Consider the following 12860-nt stretch of genomic DNA (forward strand, 5'->3'; position numbering starts at 1 on the left):
AACAGCTGGATCGGAGATACCACAGATACCGACCGTTTAACCCCTTAGATGCCAATAAGTCCCTCTTATCTTCTTTGGTCATAAAGGCCAAAAATAGGATGGTCACGAAAGGGTTATATCAATTGGCTGCCCATGCATGTAGTGTATGGACATACTGGGCCCTCCAGAGTGAGAGAATCCTCTCTGCTCTAGATATTAAATAATGGTCTTGAACATCGACTTTATAAAGTCAGAGTTCCGTAACAGGTTATTTAAAAATGGCTTTTCTCAACCAGACATCCCCCTTTAAGCACTCTTCATAAAATTCCAACATATAATATAAAAACAAAACATACAATACATGTGCGGGGGAGGGAGGGGACGACCACAAAATACAGGTGTTTATATAGTCTAAGTTGTATGAATAGAGAGTAATGTGTAAACTAAATCAATACTTGTAGAACATCTTCACAAAGTGTTTAATATCTTTGATGAATGTTTTGTTTCTTAATTTTTTTATATGTATGTAATACCACCCCCCTCCGCACAAAGTCATGTTCAAAGAATTATTGTGCAGTTACAGATTTTGTACATTTTATGATTTTTTTTTTACATTTCTGTAAATAAACAAAAAAAACTCAGTTTTTCTTTTGGATCTTTTTTTATTCAAAAGTTTTCAAAAGAAACAAAAAACAGAAAAAAAAGCTAACAATCTAATCAAAATTACAGTTCAAAAATTTTATTTTGGCGTTTAACAATAACTACAGAGTTGTCTTGAACCGGACAAATAAGTTACCACTGGCAAGTTTGTGGCACTAGTAAAACAAAAATAAAAAATTAACTCTCTTGATCATATAGATATCTCTATGAAAATCTTTTTTCAATCTGTACAAAAGGTCTTTCTTCATAAATTAATTTTTTATAATTTAATGGCTGTCTACTATGTGATGTTTAACTGATTTTTTATATTTTTTTTTATGTACAGAGGTTATGTTTTTTTTATGTTCCAAATCTTACCCAGACAAAGTATGGCACCTTGTTCAGACACCTGCAGCACTGTTTTATTCTCCGTAATAGATCTGTATGATGGGACTACTTAAAATATTGCAATCAATAATCTAATTGTCATGAACAAAAAACAAAAAATACATTTAGAAGAAGATTTTATAGAAGAAAAATTGCTGCATGTCTGAACGTTAATTCTTTACTGCTTAAGGGGCTGGTTTAGCGTTGGTAATTATTAAACACGCACCAAAGGTGTTTCATTAAAGCAATTTTAAAACAGGGAGCTTTGAACCAATTATACCACAACTTTTTTTTTTTTTATTCCTCTGCAAAAAATAAAATTAAGAAAAAAAAAATAACACAATACACTTATTGTGAATATGTATTTTTACTAAAATCTAAACTCAGAGCAGCAATTACTTTTGAAACTATGAAATGTCTCCACTGGCTTAAGTCAAATACATGCAGTTTTAATACTAAAAATACTTAAAATAGTAATAGAAAATCATAAAAATAAAACAAAAAATGTCTTTAAAACTGCTTAGGCCTAGCTCCAGCTAGGAGGATTTGGTCAGTGGAAACAGGCAGTGCCAGCAACCTGTCCCAATAAAAAAAAAGGAAATAAAGTTTTGAGGTAGATAACTGATCACACTGCTGACCAGGCAAGTACACAGTTTTGGAAGACAACATAATTTTTTTCCTTTACATATGCTATTAAAATAAAACCATAAAAGCCATAATAGAAGCAGTGATTGATCTAATGTGTTACTAAAATGGTGTATAATATATAGGATATACACACACAAAACTAAAATGCAGTATTTGGCCAATCGGAAATTTCATAGTTTCAAAACATGTTTTTTTTATTTATTTTATTTTTACAATTAATACTTGTAGTGATGACGTGAAGTGTGGCACTGCTTGGATCCAAGTCTTCCTTCATGCTTTTATATTGTGTCCATACATCTACTAAAACGATTAAAAAAAATGCAAATGTACAAAAAAAGGCACATTCTCCTAACAGCAAACTGGTCCGGCAAAAATAAAGAGTACAGAAAAATGTCATGCTGAGAATAATCTGGAAGATTGGTTACTGGCTCTTTGTTCTTTGGTAAAGTTACCTTTAAAAGTGCCAAGTCTCTTTTTTTATTATTATTTTTTTTCACCTAATAGAGAGCTAGTACCCAATGCATTGACGATTCCACTTATATCTCAGCTTTTTTTTTGTTTTTTTAAAGTCCTTTAGCTTTTTGCCATGATGCTGTAACAGCACTTTTTTGTTTGCTTGGTTTGAGCACAATCAACTATCTAAAGCACTATCATTAATTGTATAAAGAAACAAAAAGAGTGAGAAAGGGAAAAAAAAATAATAACACATTCACTGACAAATCCCCAATCCCATTTCCTATATTCTACTTACACTAAAACATCAAGTTATCTGGGAAAAAAAAAAGCAAAAAAGTTTTTACATTGCATCTTACAGCAGATTTCCTAAAATCGCTTAGCCTACCAGAGCAAATTATTGGCATAAGGCCTTACAAACAACTGATTTTATTAAAACATCCCAGTCAGAAAATGTGTTTCACACAAAACATTGTCCCTCCTCCCCACCCACCCACCGCTTTTCCACTACCATACATGTTACGTGAAAAAAACAAACCATAATTAAAAACATCTACTACACATTAAAAAGCCAAATTTTCAGCAATTTTATTGACTACCTTTTAAAAGCCCTATGCTGCTGTTTTACAAGGCATAATCGACCAGCTCGCTTGGTCGAAGCAATCTACACTGTTTTTTAAAGTTTTGTAATTTTTTTTTTTTTTTTTTACATATTTTTTCTAGTAATTACGAGGAGGAAAAAAAAGCTACAGCATTAAAAGTTTTAAGGCAAATTGGAATTCATTGAAAAAAGATAAGACACTTCACGCTATGAGAAAAAATTACAAGGAGTCAGAACGGACAGCAACTGCAACACTGCACTACAGCAACACTCACACTGCAAGCACAGAGGCATCACAAAAGATGCCTTTTTTTATTGTAACCAATTAAAAATTTGAGAAACCAGGAATATTTAACTTTGCTATGACCTGCTTCACTGGTTTCTTGCCAAGAAAATAGTTAACCTTCAGAAAGAAACAAAAAAAAAATAAAATCACAAACAGAAGAAAACCCAAAACATAAATCTCATCAAAAATGGAAAAAAAAAATAACACAAAAAATTTCTGTCATGCACAAGTATTCAAAGAAATGGCCACGTGTGCATACCCAGAGATAAACTAATAGTCTGTCTCTTTTTGTGTTACTTTACTTGATAAAAAATCTCATAATAAAATAAACCTGTTCAGGGGAACAGCCACTAGATGAATTGAAGGTTTTTTTTATGCACCTCATAGAACTTATAGCAAAAATAGTTCGAGTTGATTTCATTATAAATAACAATTTTTTTCCAAGAACCTGTGCAAAACTGTCAATTCATAAAGCTTGATTGTTCAGAAAAATCCGTGATTGTTTCAGCATCTGAACCTCATTTCCCCCAATCAAGGTCATCGTTCCATCTGTAAGAAAAGGAAAATAAAATGTAACAGATATTTCTATATCAGCACCTTAAGGCTGGGTTCACACATCAGTCAAAATGTGTTTTTTGCCGCGTTCGTGTCCCCCGCGGCTTTTGACCGGGATGTGTGAACCCAACCTAAATACACCAACTTGTACCAATTTCACAGTTATTAAATTACAGATCATGTAGGTAGATATACATTACATTATTTAAGGTTAAAATCAATATGACAAGGCCAGCTTCAGATAATGTAATGGGCAGAAACGCTTTATGCCTCATGCACACGACCGTTGTGCCACTCAGGCTGTTTTTGACGGCATCCAAGTGGCACCCGATAGTCTTCACGGACCCATTCACTTTAGCGGATGAATCGGGTCCATGAAAAAGGGTCCGAGTCTCCGATCCGAGGAAAGATAGAACATGTCCTATCTTTCCTCGGATCACTGACGGGACTCGGACGGCACACAAGGTCGTGTGCATGAGGCATTAGGGTCCGTGTTATAGCTGTAGCACCCGTACCCCTCGTGGTTATACGGAAGTGGATGTAGATCATCATAGAACGCATTACAGCTGCTTGAATCTGCCTAGCCAAAGGCAAAGACGTAATGAGACAACTGGTCTAATTCCCAATATTGTCCCATGTTTAAGGGCTCATGGGTATTTAATGCTTACCGCAATTACTTCTAAATAAAGCCTCTAAGGCCGTAATATGGTTGAATTCTAGCATATTTTTTCTTATGGTTTCAGCACCCGGAGCCTCACTTGTTCTACTGAACCAAAATTATATCACTGTAGGGTTCTATCGCGATTAAAGAGGCTCTGTCACCACATTATAAGTGGCCTATATTGTACATGATGTGATCGGCGCTGTAATGTAGATTACAGCAGTGTTTTTTATTTAGAAAAACGATCATTTTATGTTATCGGCGCTGTAATGTAGATTACAGCAGTGTTTTTTATTTAGAAAAACGATCATTTTATGTTATGACCTATTTTATCTTTATGCTAATGAGTTTCTCAATGGACAACTGGGCGTGTTTTACTATATGACCAAGTGGGCGTTGTGGGGAGAAATTTATGACGCTGACCAATCAGTGACCAATCAGCGTCATACACTACATTACAGCGTCGATCACATCATGTACAATATAGGCCACTTATAATGGTGACAGCCTCTTTAAGGTTTGGTTCAGTAGAAACGCTTATGGTCTGGGTGTTGTAGCCATAAGAAAAATGTTAATATGTGGCCGGGTGAAACCAAAGTTGTGGCCACAATCCAACGAACCTCCTATTTATTTTTTTCTTTATCAGAATGTTCCTCGGGAAGGGGACCCATGATTGTTCGCATCGTGGTCACTTTCGCTCAGATCTACTGCACTTTTGCATTTTCTTGGGTGATTTGTAAAGTTTATCACTTCAAATTCAGAAAATGATTGAAGCAAAAATAGTAAGTGTAAAGATCGATAGTTTGACGGAATCAATCGTTTTTGCTTCAAAAGACACAATGGTCGTTAACAATTCAAAAATCATTCAATTTGTGAAGGATTATTGTTACGTCTATGGTTATCTCAAGGGTCTACATATAGAAGCGACTCATTAGTCCCAAAACATGTCATCCAAGCTATAGCTATTTTTAAAATACCACAAAAGTTCTAAACTCTCCAGCCATTAATGGGTTAATAACCTTCTATAATTACCATCACAATTTTTGCCATACTGAATGTTAAGGATTGAATACCTTAAAATGACGCAGCTGCCAACTTTACAAACATTTAAAAAAAGTCAAGCAATGGAATAGTAAGGGTGCAGTCACACGCGGCAAGTTTTATTGCAGAAATTTCCTGCAACTGAAAATCAGTTCCATTGATCTGAAAGGGGTTCTTTCTGCAGCAGGTGTACGGATTTCTGCAAGTTCCATTCAGATGAAAATGTCTAGGATCACATATAATTATGAACAATATTCCATCACTAGATGGTGCTATTTTAGAAGACCCTCTATATTGCTAATACAATAGTTTCAAGGGGTTGGGAAAGGTTTTGAAAAAAATAAAAAAATTAAACTTTCCAAAAAGAAAAAAAAATGCTGATAGTTAGTGCAATAGTGCTATTGAAACAGAAAATGGGGGTCCTGTGACACATCTGCCCTCTCAGGGACAGTGCCTGAACAAGACAACTAGATGTAATGGGAATCGCAACATTAGCATTCGTGGTGCACTATATCACATCCCCTAATTGCCACTTTGTGGGCTGTTTAGAGGGTGCTATTGTGCCTACTATTTCAGTGCAGAAACCATAACCTAAATTGGCCTGTATATATAAACATAATTTAAGCTATTTTTTATAAGTAAAAAAATAAATAAAGAAAAAGAAAGTAGGCCTAGCTGATTTTTCTGCTCACCAGTACACTAGCGCCCCCTGTCGATGTTACTGATACTTATCTATCTAAGGAATCTTCTTTTTTTCATCTATTCCTAATTAACTAATGTATGATTATTTCTAATGAATGAATATATATATATATATATATATATATATATATATATATATATATATATATATATATGCGCACTCAAGCGAAAGATAAATTGAACTTAACACCTTTTTTTATTCTAAATTTATATTCACTAAGAATGATATCGTCTTGGGCATGTGCGCAAACAAATATTATGACTTACTAACTATTACTTCCGCTGAAATGGAATGTCTTGCAGGAAAACAAATAATTGTTTGACTATCCATATATCTGCACAAAAATCTTGAAATATTCCACTTTTCACACTGCAGAATACACAGTAAGCGAACATTTTCTGTTTTTTGCAGCTTACTTATCAGCTTTGCTGTGCAGACCGGGACAGCGCCAGCAGAGGGCGGGGGTGGGGGATTTAATGACAGATCTATTGTAGTATAGAAAAAGGAGATAAGTGTGATCCAGCGCAAGAAAAGAATAATTCAAAGTATATTAAAATGGAATCTTGTTCCGATTTTATTGAATATAAAAGTAAAAACAGGGAGAAATGGTCACTCAGCCATGACTAAGGACGAGGAGATCGTCTGAAACGCGTAGGCTACACACACCTATCTTCTTTTTATACATCCACCTTTCCTCTGTGGGAGTAATGTCTCCTTGTTTTTACTTTTATATTCAATAAAATCGGAGCAAGATTCCATTTTAATATACTTTGAATTATTATTTTCTTGCGCTGGATCACACTTATCTCCTTTTTCTATACCTACCAACGTGTGCCGACACAAGGATCCGGGCGCAACAGGCATTGGAAATTTTTCTGCCCTAAGGTGAGCTGGAGGTTCCCTCCCATCTTTTTTCTAGATCTATTGTAGTGTTGGAGGTCTAGATAAGGCTTGATAATAACACTGTGCATACAAAGCCATAAGCAGTTTCCCTGTCACTCTCTGATCTCTGGGAGACAGGACTGTACTCCATCACTTCCTGAGACATTTGTCCGTCAATTTTGTATCCATTCATTGCAGCTGCCACAAAGCACACACGCCTTGCTGCACTCTATACACATATAAAATAAAGAAAAAGTGTGCATCTCCATTCTTGTTGCCACAGGAAAATGTTCAACAATAAAAAATAAATATCTACAAAGATTTCTAAAAAAAAACGAACACAACTTTATTTCTGTTCGACAGACTTATAGGGTTATTCCCATCAAGGACATTTATGGCATATGAACGGGATATGTCGAAAATGTCTGAAAGATGCAAGTTCCAGCTCTAAGACCCGCACCTATCACTAGAACGGGAATCACCCGACTAACGTACCGCCTGGTGACGCAGCGCCACGCGCTGCATCCCAGCGGAGACTCAATGTAGTGGTGGCAGCCCACATAGTGTTTGCTCTTTCCATTAAATCCTATGGAAGTTACAAGAACAGCTAAGCCAGTTGGCAGAGTGAGCTTAGTGTTTAATGCAGCGATACTGACGGGCAGCTGGATATACTGATGTCACTTACTGGAAATGGTTTTTGCTGCTGCAAAACTTGTAGTCCTGATAAATGGGATTACTGAGAACAAACAGACTATCGCGGCTCCAGCTCACATTATCCAGAGTAATACAGCTATTTAGAGAACAGCCGTGTTGAGTGTCTGTATACAGATGGTTGCCATTGTGACAAGCAGCAAAAGGATGGACGGCAGCTCCCAAGATTAGGGCATCTCAGCAACGCTGCTCACATAAGCCATGTCTGAACTCACCTGACCCGTCTACCCTACGTGAATATTTTGCTGACAGTTACTACAGAATACAACAAAGTCAGTGCAGCTACACCCAAGCAGCATCAACAGCCTTAAAGTGGTATTCACTGCATTAATATACCTAAATAATAGAAAACCTAACATTTACTCTCCTTCTCTTACACCGTACCTTAGTAAATATATTTGGGAACCCCTTATAGTATTCCCATCATATAATGTTATGGCATATAGCTAAGATATAACATAATGAAGAATGGTGCGCATTCGACCACTGGGACCCCTCTGATCCAGAGAATGAAGGGGCAGAAGCATTTTCAGTTTTTTCCCTGCACAGCAGCGCTCCCAGCCACCCACAGTGCAGGGAACAGAAACACAGCTCAATTCAAGTGAATGCCGTTCCCTGCACAGTGGCAATCCTGGAAAAACTTTACAGCAACCCCTTCATTCTGAAGATCTATCCTAGCGGTATGCCATCACTTGTAACTGTGGGAAAACCTCTTTTAAAAAGCGATTCCCCTAATCAAGTGTTATTTGCAGAATCACTACCATTAGCAATCCTAAAACAGAGCAAGACGCCCAGGGATATCCGTATATCTCTTTCGGCTTCCCTGATATCATTCAGCAGGCCTCCATTTACAGTAAATGGGAACACAGACTATAGAATGATTTAATACGTTCACAGCTTTACTGATGGAGAGCAGAGCAACCGCTGGAAATCAGAGATTCCTCCTGGTGACCCGCTTTATTTCCAGATAGACACTGCCAGTTTCATGTATTACAGAATATGTTAAATAATTATTAGATTGACCACTAGAAGTGACGGCACATTGGTAGGATATACCATCAGCTCCTCATCGGTGGGGGTCCAACTACCATCCAAATGCCCAAAATCAACTTGGTGCTAGTAGAGCGATGTGCTGATTTATAGTTTTTCCCTGCACAGCAGCGCTCCCTTGATTCACTTGAATAGAGCTGCGTTGCAGTTCCCTATACAGCAGGTGGATGAGAGGGTCACCTTTGAGGTAAAGAGCTGAAGGGATCTCGATCTCTTCGTTCTTGCCTGAGGTTATATTTCCCTATAAGAAATTCTAACTTGCGACCGTCTAAGAAAATCAATCATATTGGATTTTTTTTAGATGGTCACATGTTCACTCACAACATTACTTACATAGGAAAACAAGGGGCCGAGGTGCGATACTATAGCAATGTCACTGCGAATCCCGGGCGATGCAGTGTCACTGTGAATCCCGGGCGATGCAGTGTCACTATGGAACCCCAGATGAATACTCCTCCCACAACCGAGGTTGGTCTCATCCCTACAGTACGTATATTAGTATGCACCTTTACACTTTCCATGTGCATTATTAAAATCCATAAACATAATAATAACCTTAGAGTTACTTGTTTTGTTGATAGGTGTACTGCGAATGATCACTAGAGGTCTCTACTGTCACTGGCTGTTGACCATTGGGCTCCTGCAAAAAGTAAAAATATATTAGCGTACGTCTATGAATGAGAGTAATATAAAACAAAGCAAATAAAAGGCACGTGTACAATGGCGGAACACGCACCATAGAAAGAACCAGATGAATACGTTTATTCTCTTTGTTATGCAGTTAAATGCAATCTATTGTCCCCGGGAGTAAATAATGGGATGTTTTAAGCCACACTCCCATTGCGTCCAGGAAGGACCACCAAAACACCCTACAAATTTTCAGAGGCCTTGCACCCCCATTAAGGCCTGGTTTCCGGGACAGTCCTGGGAACAACGGGACTGTTGGCAGTTATGGTATGATAAGTTCTGTGTATACATATCTGCTTTATGAATGAAAAGCTGTTATTGATTCCATTATCAGATGCCCATACTGACCTCAACAGAAACTGCAGCTGTCTGGACGTGTGTGTATTGTGGTATGTACGCTCCTTGCATAGCTGTTGTTGCGGGCATATACTGGGAAAACAAAATGGAGAGAAAAAAATTATAAAATCTGAAACTTTATTTGGGAAGATGGCAGCAAAGAGAAGAATTAATATATAAAAGGGGATTTCTAGGATTAGAAAAACATGTCTTCTAGAAACAGAGTCACAACTGTCTATTGGTTGTGTCTGGTATTGCAGCTTTGCTCCATTGAAGTGAATAGGGATGAGCTGCAATGCCAGACACAACCTGTAAACAAGTGTGGTGCTACTTCTGGAAAAAGCAGCCAGGTTTTTCTTATCCTGGACTATCTCTTTAAAGAGGCTCTGTCACAACATTATAAGTGCCCTGTCTCCTACATAAGGAGATCGGCGCTATAATGTAGGTGACAGCAGTGCTTTTTATTTAGAAAAACGATCTATTTCCACCACGTTATTAGCGATTTTAGATTTATGCTAATTACTTTCTTAATGCCCAACTGGGCGTGTTTTTACTTTAGACCAAGTGGGCGTTGGACAGAAAAGTGTATGACGCTGACCAATCAGCGTCATACACTTCTCTCCATTCATTTACTCAGCGCATTGATCCTGCGTTGTTCACTATGTGCGGTCTTATACTGACATATTAACGTTACTGAAGTGTTCTGACAGTGAATAGACATTCCTTCCAGCCAGGACGGGACGTCTATTCACAATCCCTACACTTCGGTAACGTTTGTGTAGGATCTATAGCAGAGCAAGTGTAATCTCGCGAGATCACGCTGTAAATGACAGTTGACAGCGAGATTACGCTTGCCCTGCTGTAAGTGCCACACAAACGTTACTGAAGTGTCGGGATTGTGAATAGACATCCCGTCCTGGCTGGAAGGAATGTCTATTCACTGTCAAGACACTTCAGTAACGTTAATATATAAGTATAAGACAGCACATAGTGATCTAGCAGGATCCCTATGTGCTGAGTAAATGAATGGAGAGAAGTGTATGACGCTGATTGGTCACTGATTGGTCAGCGTCATACACTCCTCTGTACAACGCCCACTTGGTCTAAAGTAAAAACACGCCCAGTTGGGTATTAAGAAACTAATTAGCATAAAGCTAAAATCGCTAATAACGTGGTAAAAATAGATTGTTTTTCTAAATAAAAAGCACTGCTGTCACCTACATTACAGCGCCAATCACATTATGTAGGAGATAGGCCGCTTATAATGTGGTTACAGAGCCTCCTTAAGTATATATTTATTTCTCACATTCTTGGTAGCAGAAATAAAGGCTAGAGCTCCAAAGCAACACGGCCCCGCCAGCGAATTGCGCTAAAATCATAGCATTACCACAACTCGTGCCTCAACTTGAATTTTTTCTTTAATTGTATAAATCAATGATTAAAAGTATTTTTTGCCCACGGGGGTGCAGGGAGACATCATAACTAGTCATAATAGCTTTACCTTGACGAGCAAGTTGTAGTAATATCCTAGGTGTTGTGCCAGTCACCATAATTGTGTCACCAGCTATGGGTTTGGTATAACTTAATTATATGAGTCATAAGCCAGATGGGGGAGACCCATTATACGCATAGGTGTGGTATCATTTTAACAGTACACCACTCCCTGATTGTGTCACTCAGCAAAATCTTTTTGGCTAATGACATCTCGAAGGCTAAATGAGCTCAGATTTTATAGGGAATCCTTATGAATGACGGAAGCTTATCACATTCTGCAAAGAAAATGTCAAAGATACAATGGCCTTCCGAAAATTACAAAAAATTATAAAATATATAAGGTAATTCCTGAGGGCATACAATTTTTTTATTCTATTATTTATTATTATAGTATAAACAGATTCCCATCAATGAATACGAACTGCAATGGTGGTTAACTTCAGGAAAACTATAATGTTATTTGAGATGGCTATAAGAAATGTTAAAGGAGTTGTCCAGGATAAGAAAAAATTGAATTTTATTGTTCCAGATGCAGCGCCACTCAGGGCTCTGTCTGGTATTGCACTTGAGTGATTAATGCTGAGCTGCAATACCAGACACAGCCCGCTGTTTCTGGGGGAAAAAAAAATATGACCATTTTTATCTAATCACAGACAACCCCTTTAACCCCTTAACGCCGAAGGACGGATATATCCGTCCTCAGCAGCTGCTAGTTCGCGCAGGAGGACGGATATATCCGTCCTGTGATGGCGCGGGTACTATGACTGTACCCACGCGATCAGCGGCAGGAGCACGGCTGTTCTACACAGCCTGGCTCCTGCTGCAACTGCCGGAATCGAAGCGCGCGCCGATTCCGGCAGTTTAACCCATTAAATGCCGCTGTCAATAGTGACAGCGGCATTTAATGTGTTTGACAGAGGGGGGAACTCCCTCTGTCTCCCGATCGGCGCCCCCGCAAACAAATCGCGGGTCGCCGTCGGGTTTCCATGACAGCCGGGGGTCTAACAAAGACCCCCAGGTCTGTCTTCAGCATCTGCCTGTTAGGCGATGCCAGAGGCATGACCTAACAGGTTGCCTGTCAGTTTTACACTGACAGGCAATAATGCTTTGGTATACGAAGTATACCAAAGCATTATATATGCGATCGGCACATCGCATAGTGAAGTCCCCAAGTGGGACTAAAAAAAAAAATGTAAAACAGTTAAATAAAGTTTGTTAAAAAAAAAAAAAAAAAATTACAGTCAAAGTCAAATAAAACTACTTTTTTGCCCCAAAAAGTGGTTTTATTTAATAAAACGGTCAAAACAAATCACACATACACATATATGGTATCCCCGCGATCGTAACAACTTGACCAATAAAATGAACACATTAATTAAACCGCCGGATGAACGGCGTCCAAAGAAAACGCAAAAAACAACGGCAAAATTCTCTCTTTTCTCCCATTCCCCCCATAAAAAATAAAATAAAAGTTAATCTATAAGTCCTATGTACCCCAAAATAGTACTAATGAAAACTACACATTGTCCCGCAAAAATCAAGCCCACGTACGGCCACATCGACGGAAAAATAACAAAATGACGGCTCTTGAAATGCGGCGATGCAAAAACAAGTAATTTTTTTCTAAAAGGGTTTTTATTGTGCAAACGTAGAAAAAACATATAAAACCTTTACATATTTGGTATCCCCGTAATCGTGCCGACCCATAGAATAAAGTTAACATGTTATTTACGCTGCATAGTAAACG

The 12860-nt window shown here is 38.0% G+C and overlaps 1 protein-coding gene across 6 annotated transcripts in view; it reads right to left on the minus strand.

Annotated features, from left to right (window-relative positions):
- Nucleotides 1–2604: 2604 nt before the first annotated feature.
- Nucleotides 2605–12860, minus strand: part of RBMS1 (RNA binding motif single stranded interacting protein 1) — a 250638-nt gene continuing 240382 nt past the window's right edge. For all 6 annotated transcript variants that reach the window (XM_075829361.1, XM_075829357.1, XM_075829359.1 and 3 more), the window contains 3 exons: nt 9632–9712; nt 9152–9236; nt 2605–3542 (listed from right to left, as the gene is read on the minus strand). In XM_075829361.1, the coding sequence (XP_075685476.1) occupies nt 9159–9236; nt 9632–9712 (159 nt within the window). In that variant the 3' untranslated portion in view covers nt 2605–3542; nt 9152–9158. The remainder of the gene's footprint in view (nt 3543–9151; nt 9237–9631; nt 9713–12860) is intronic.

This window comes from Rhinoderma darwinii, chromosome 6, assembly GCF_050947455.1.
Source record: "Rhinoderma darwinii isolate aRhiDar2 chromosome 6, aRhiDar2.hap1, whole genome shotgun sequence".
NCBI lineage: Eukaryota > Metazoa > Chordata > Amphibia > Anura > Rhinodermatidae > Rhinoderma > Rhinoderma darwinii.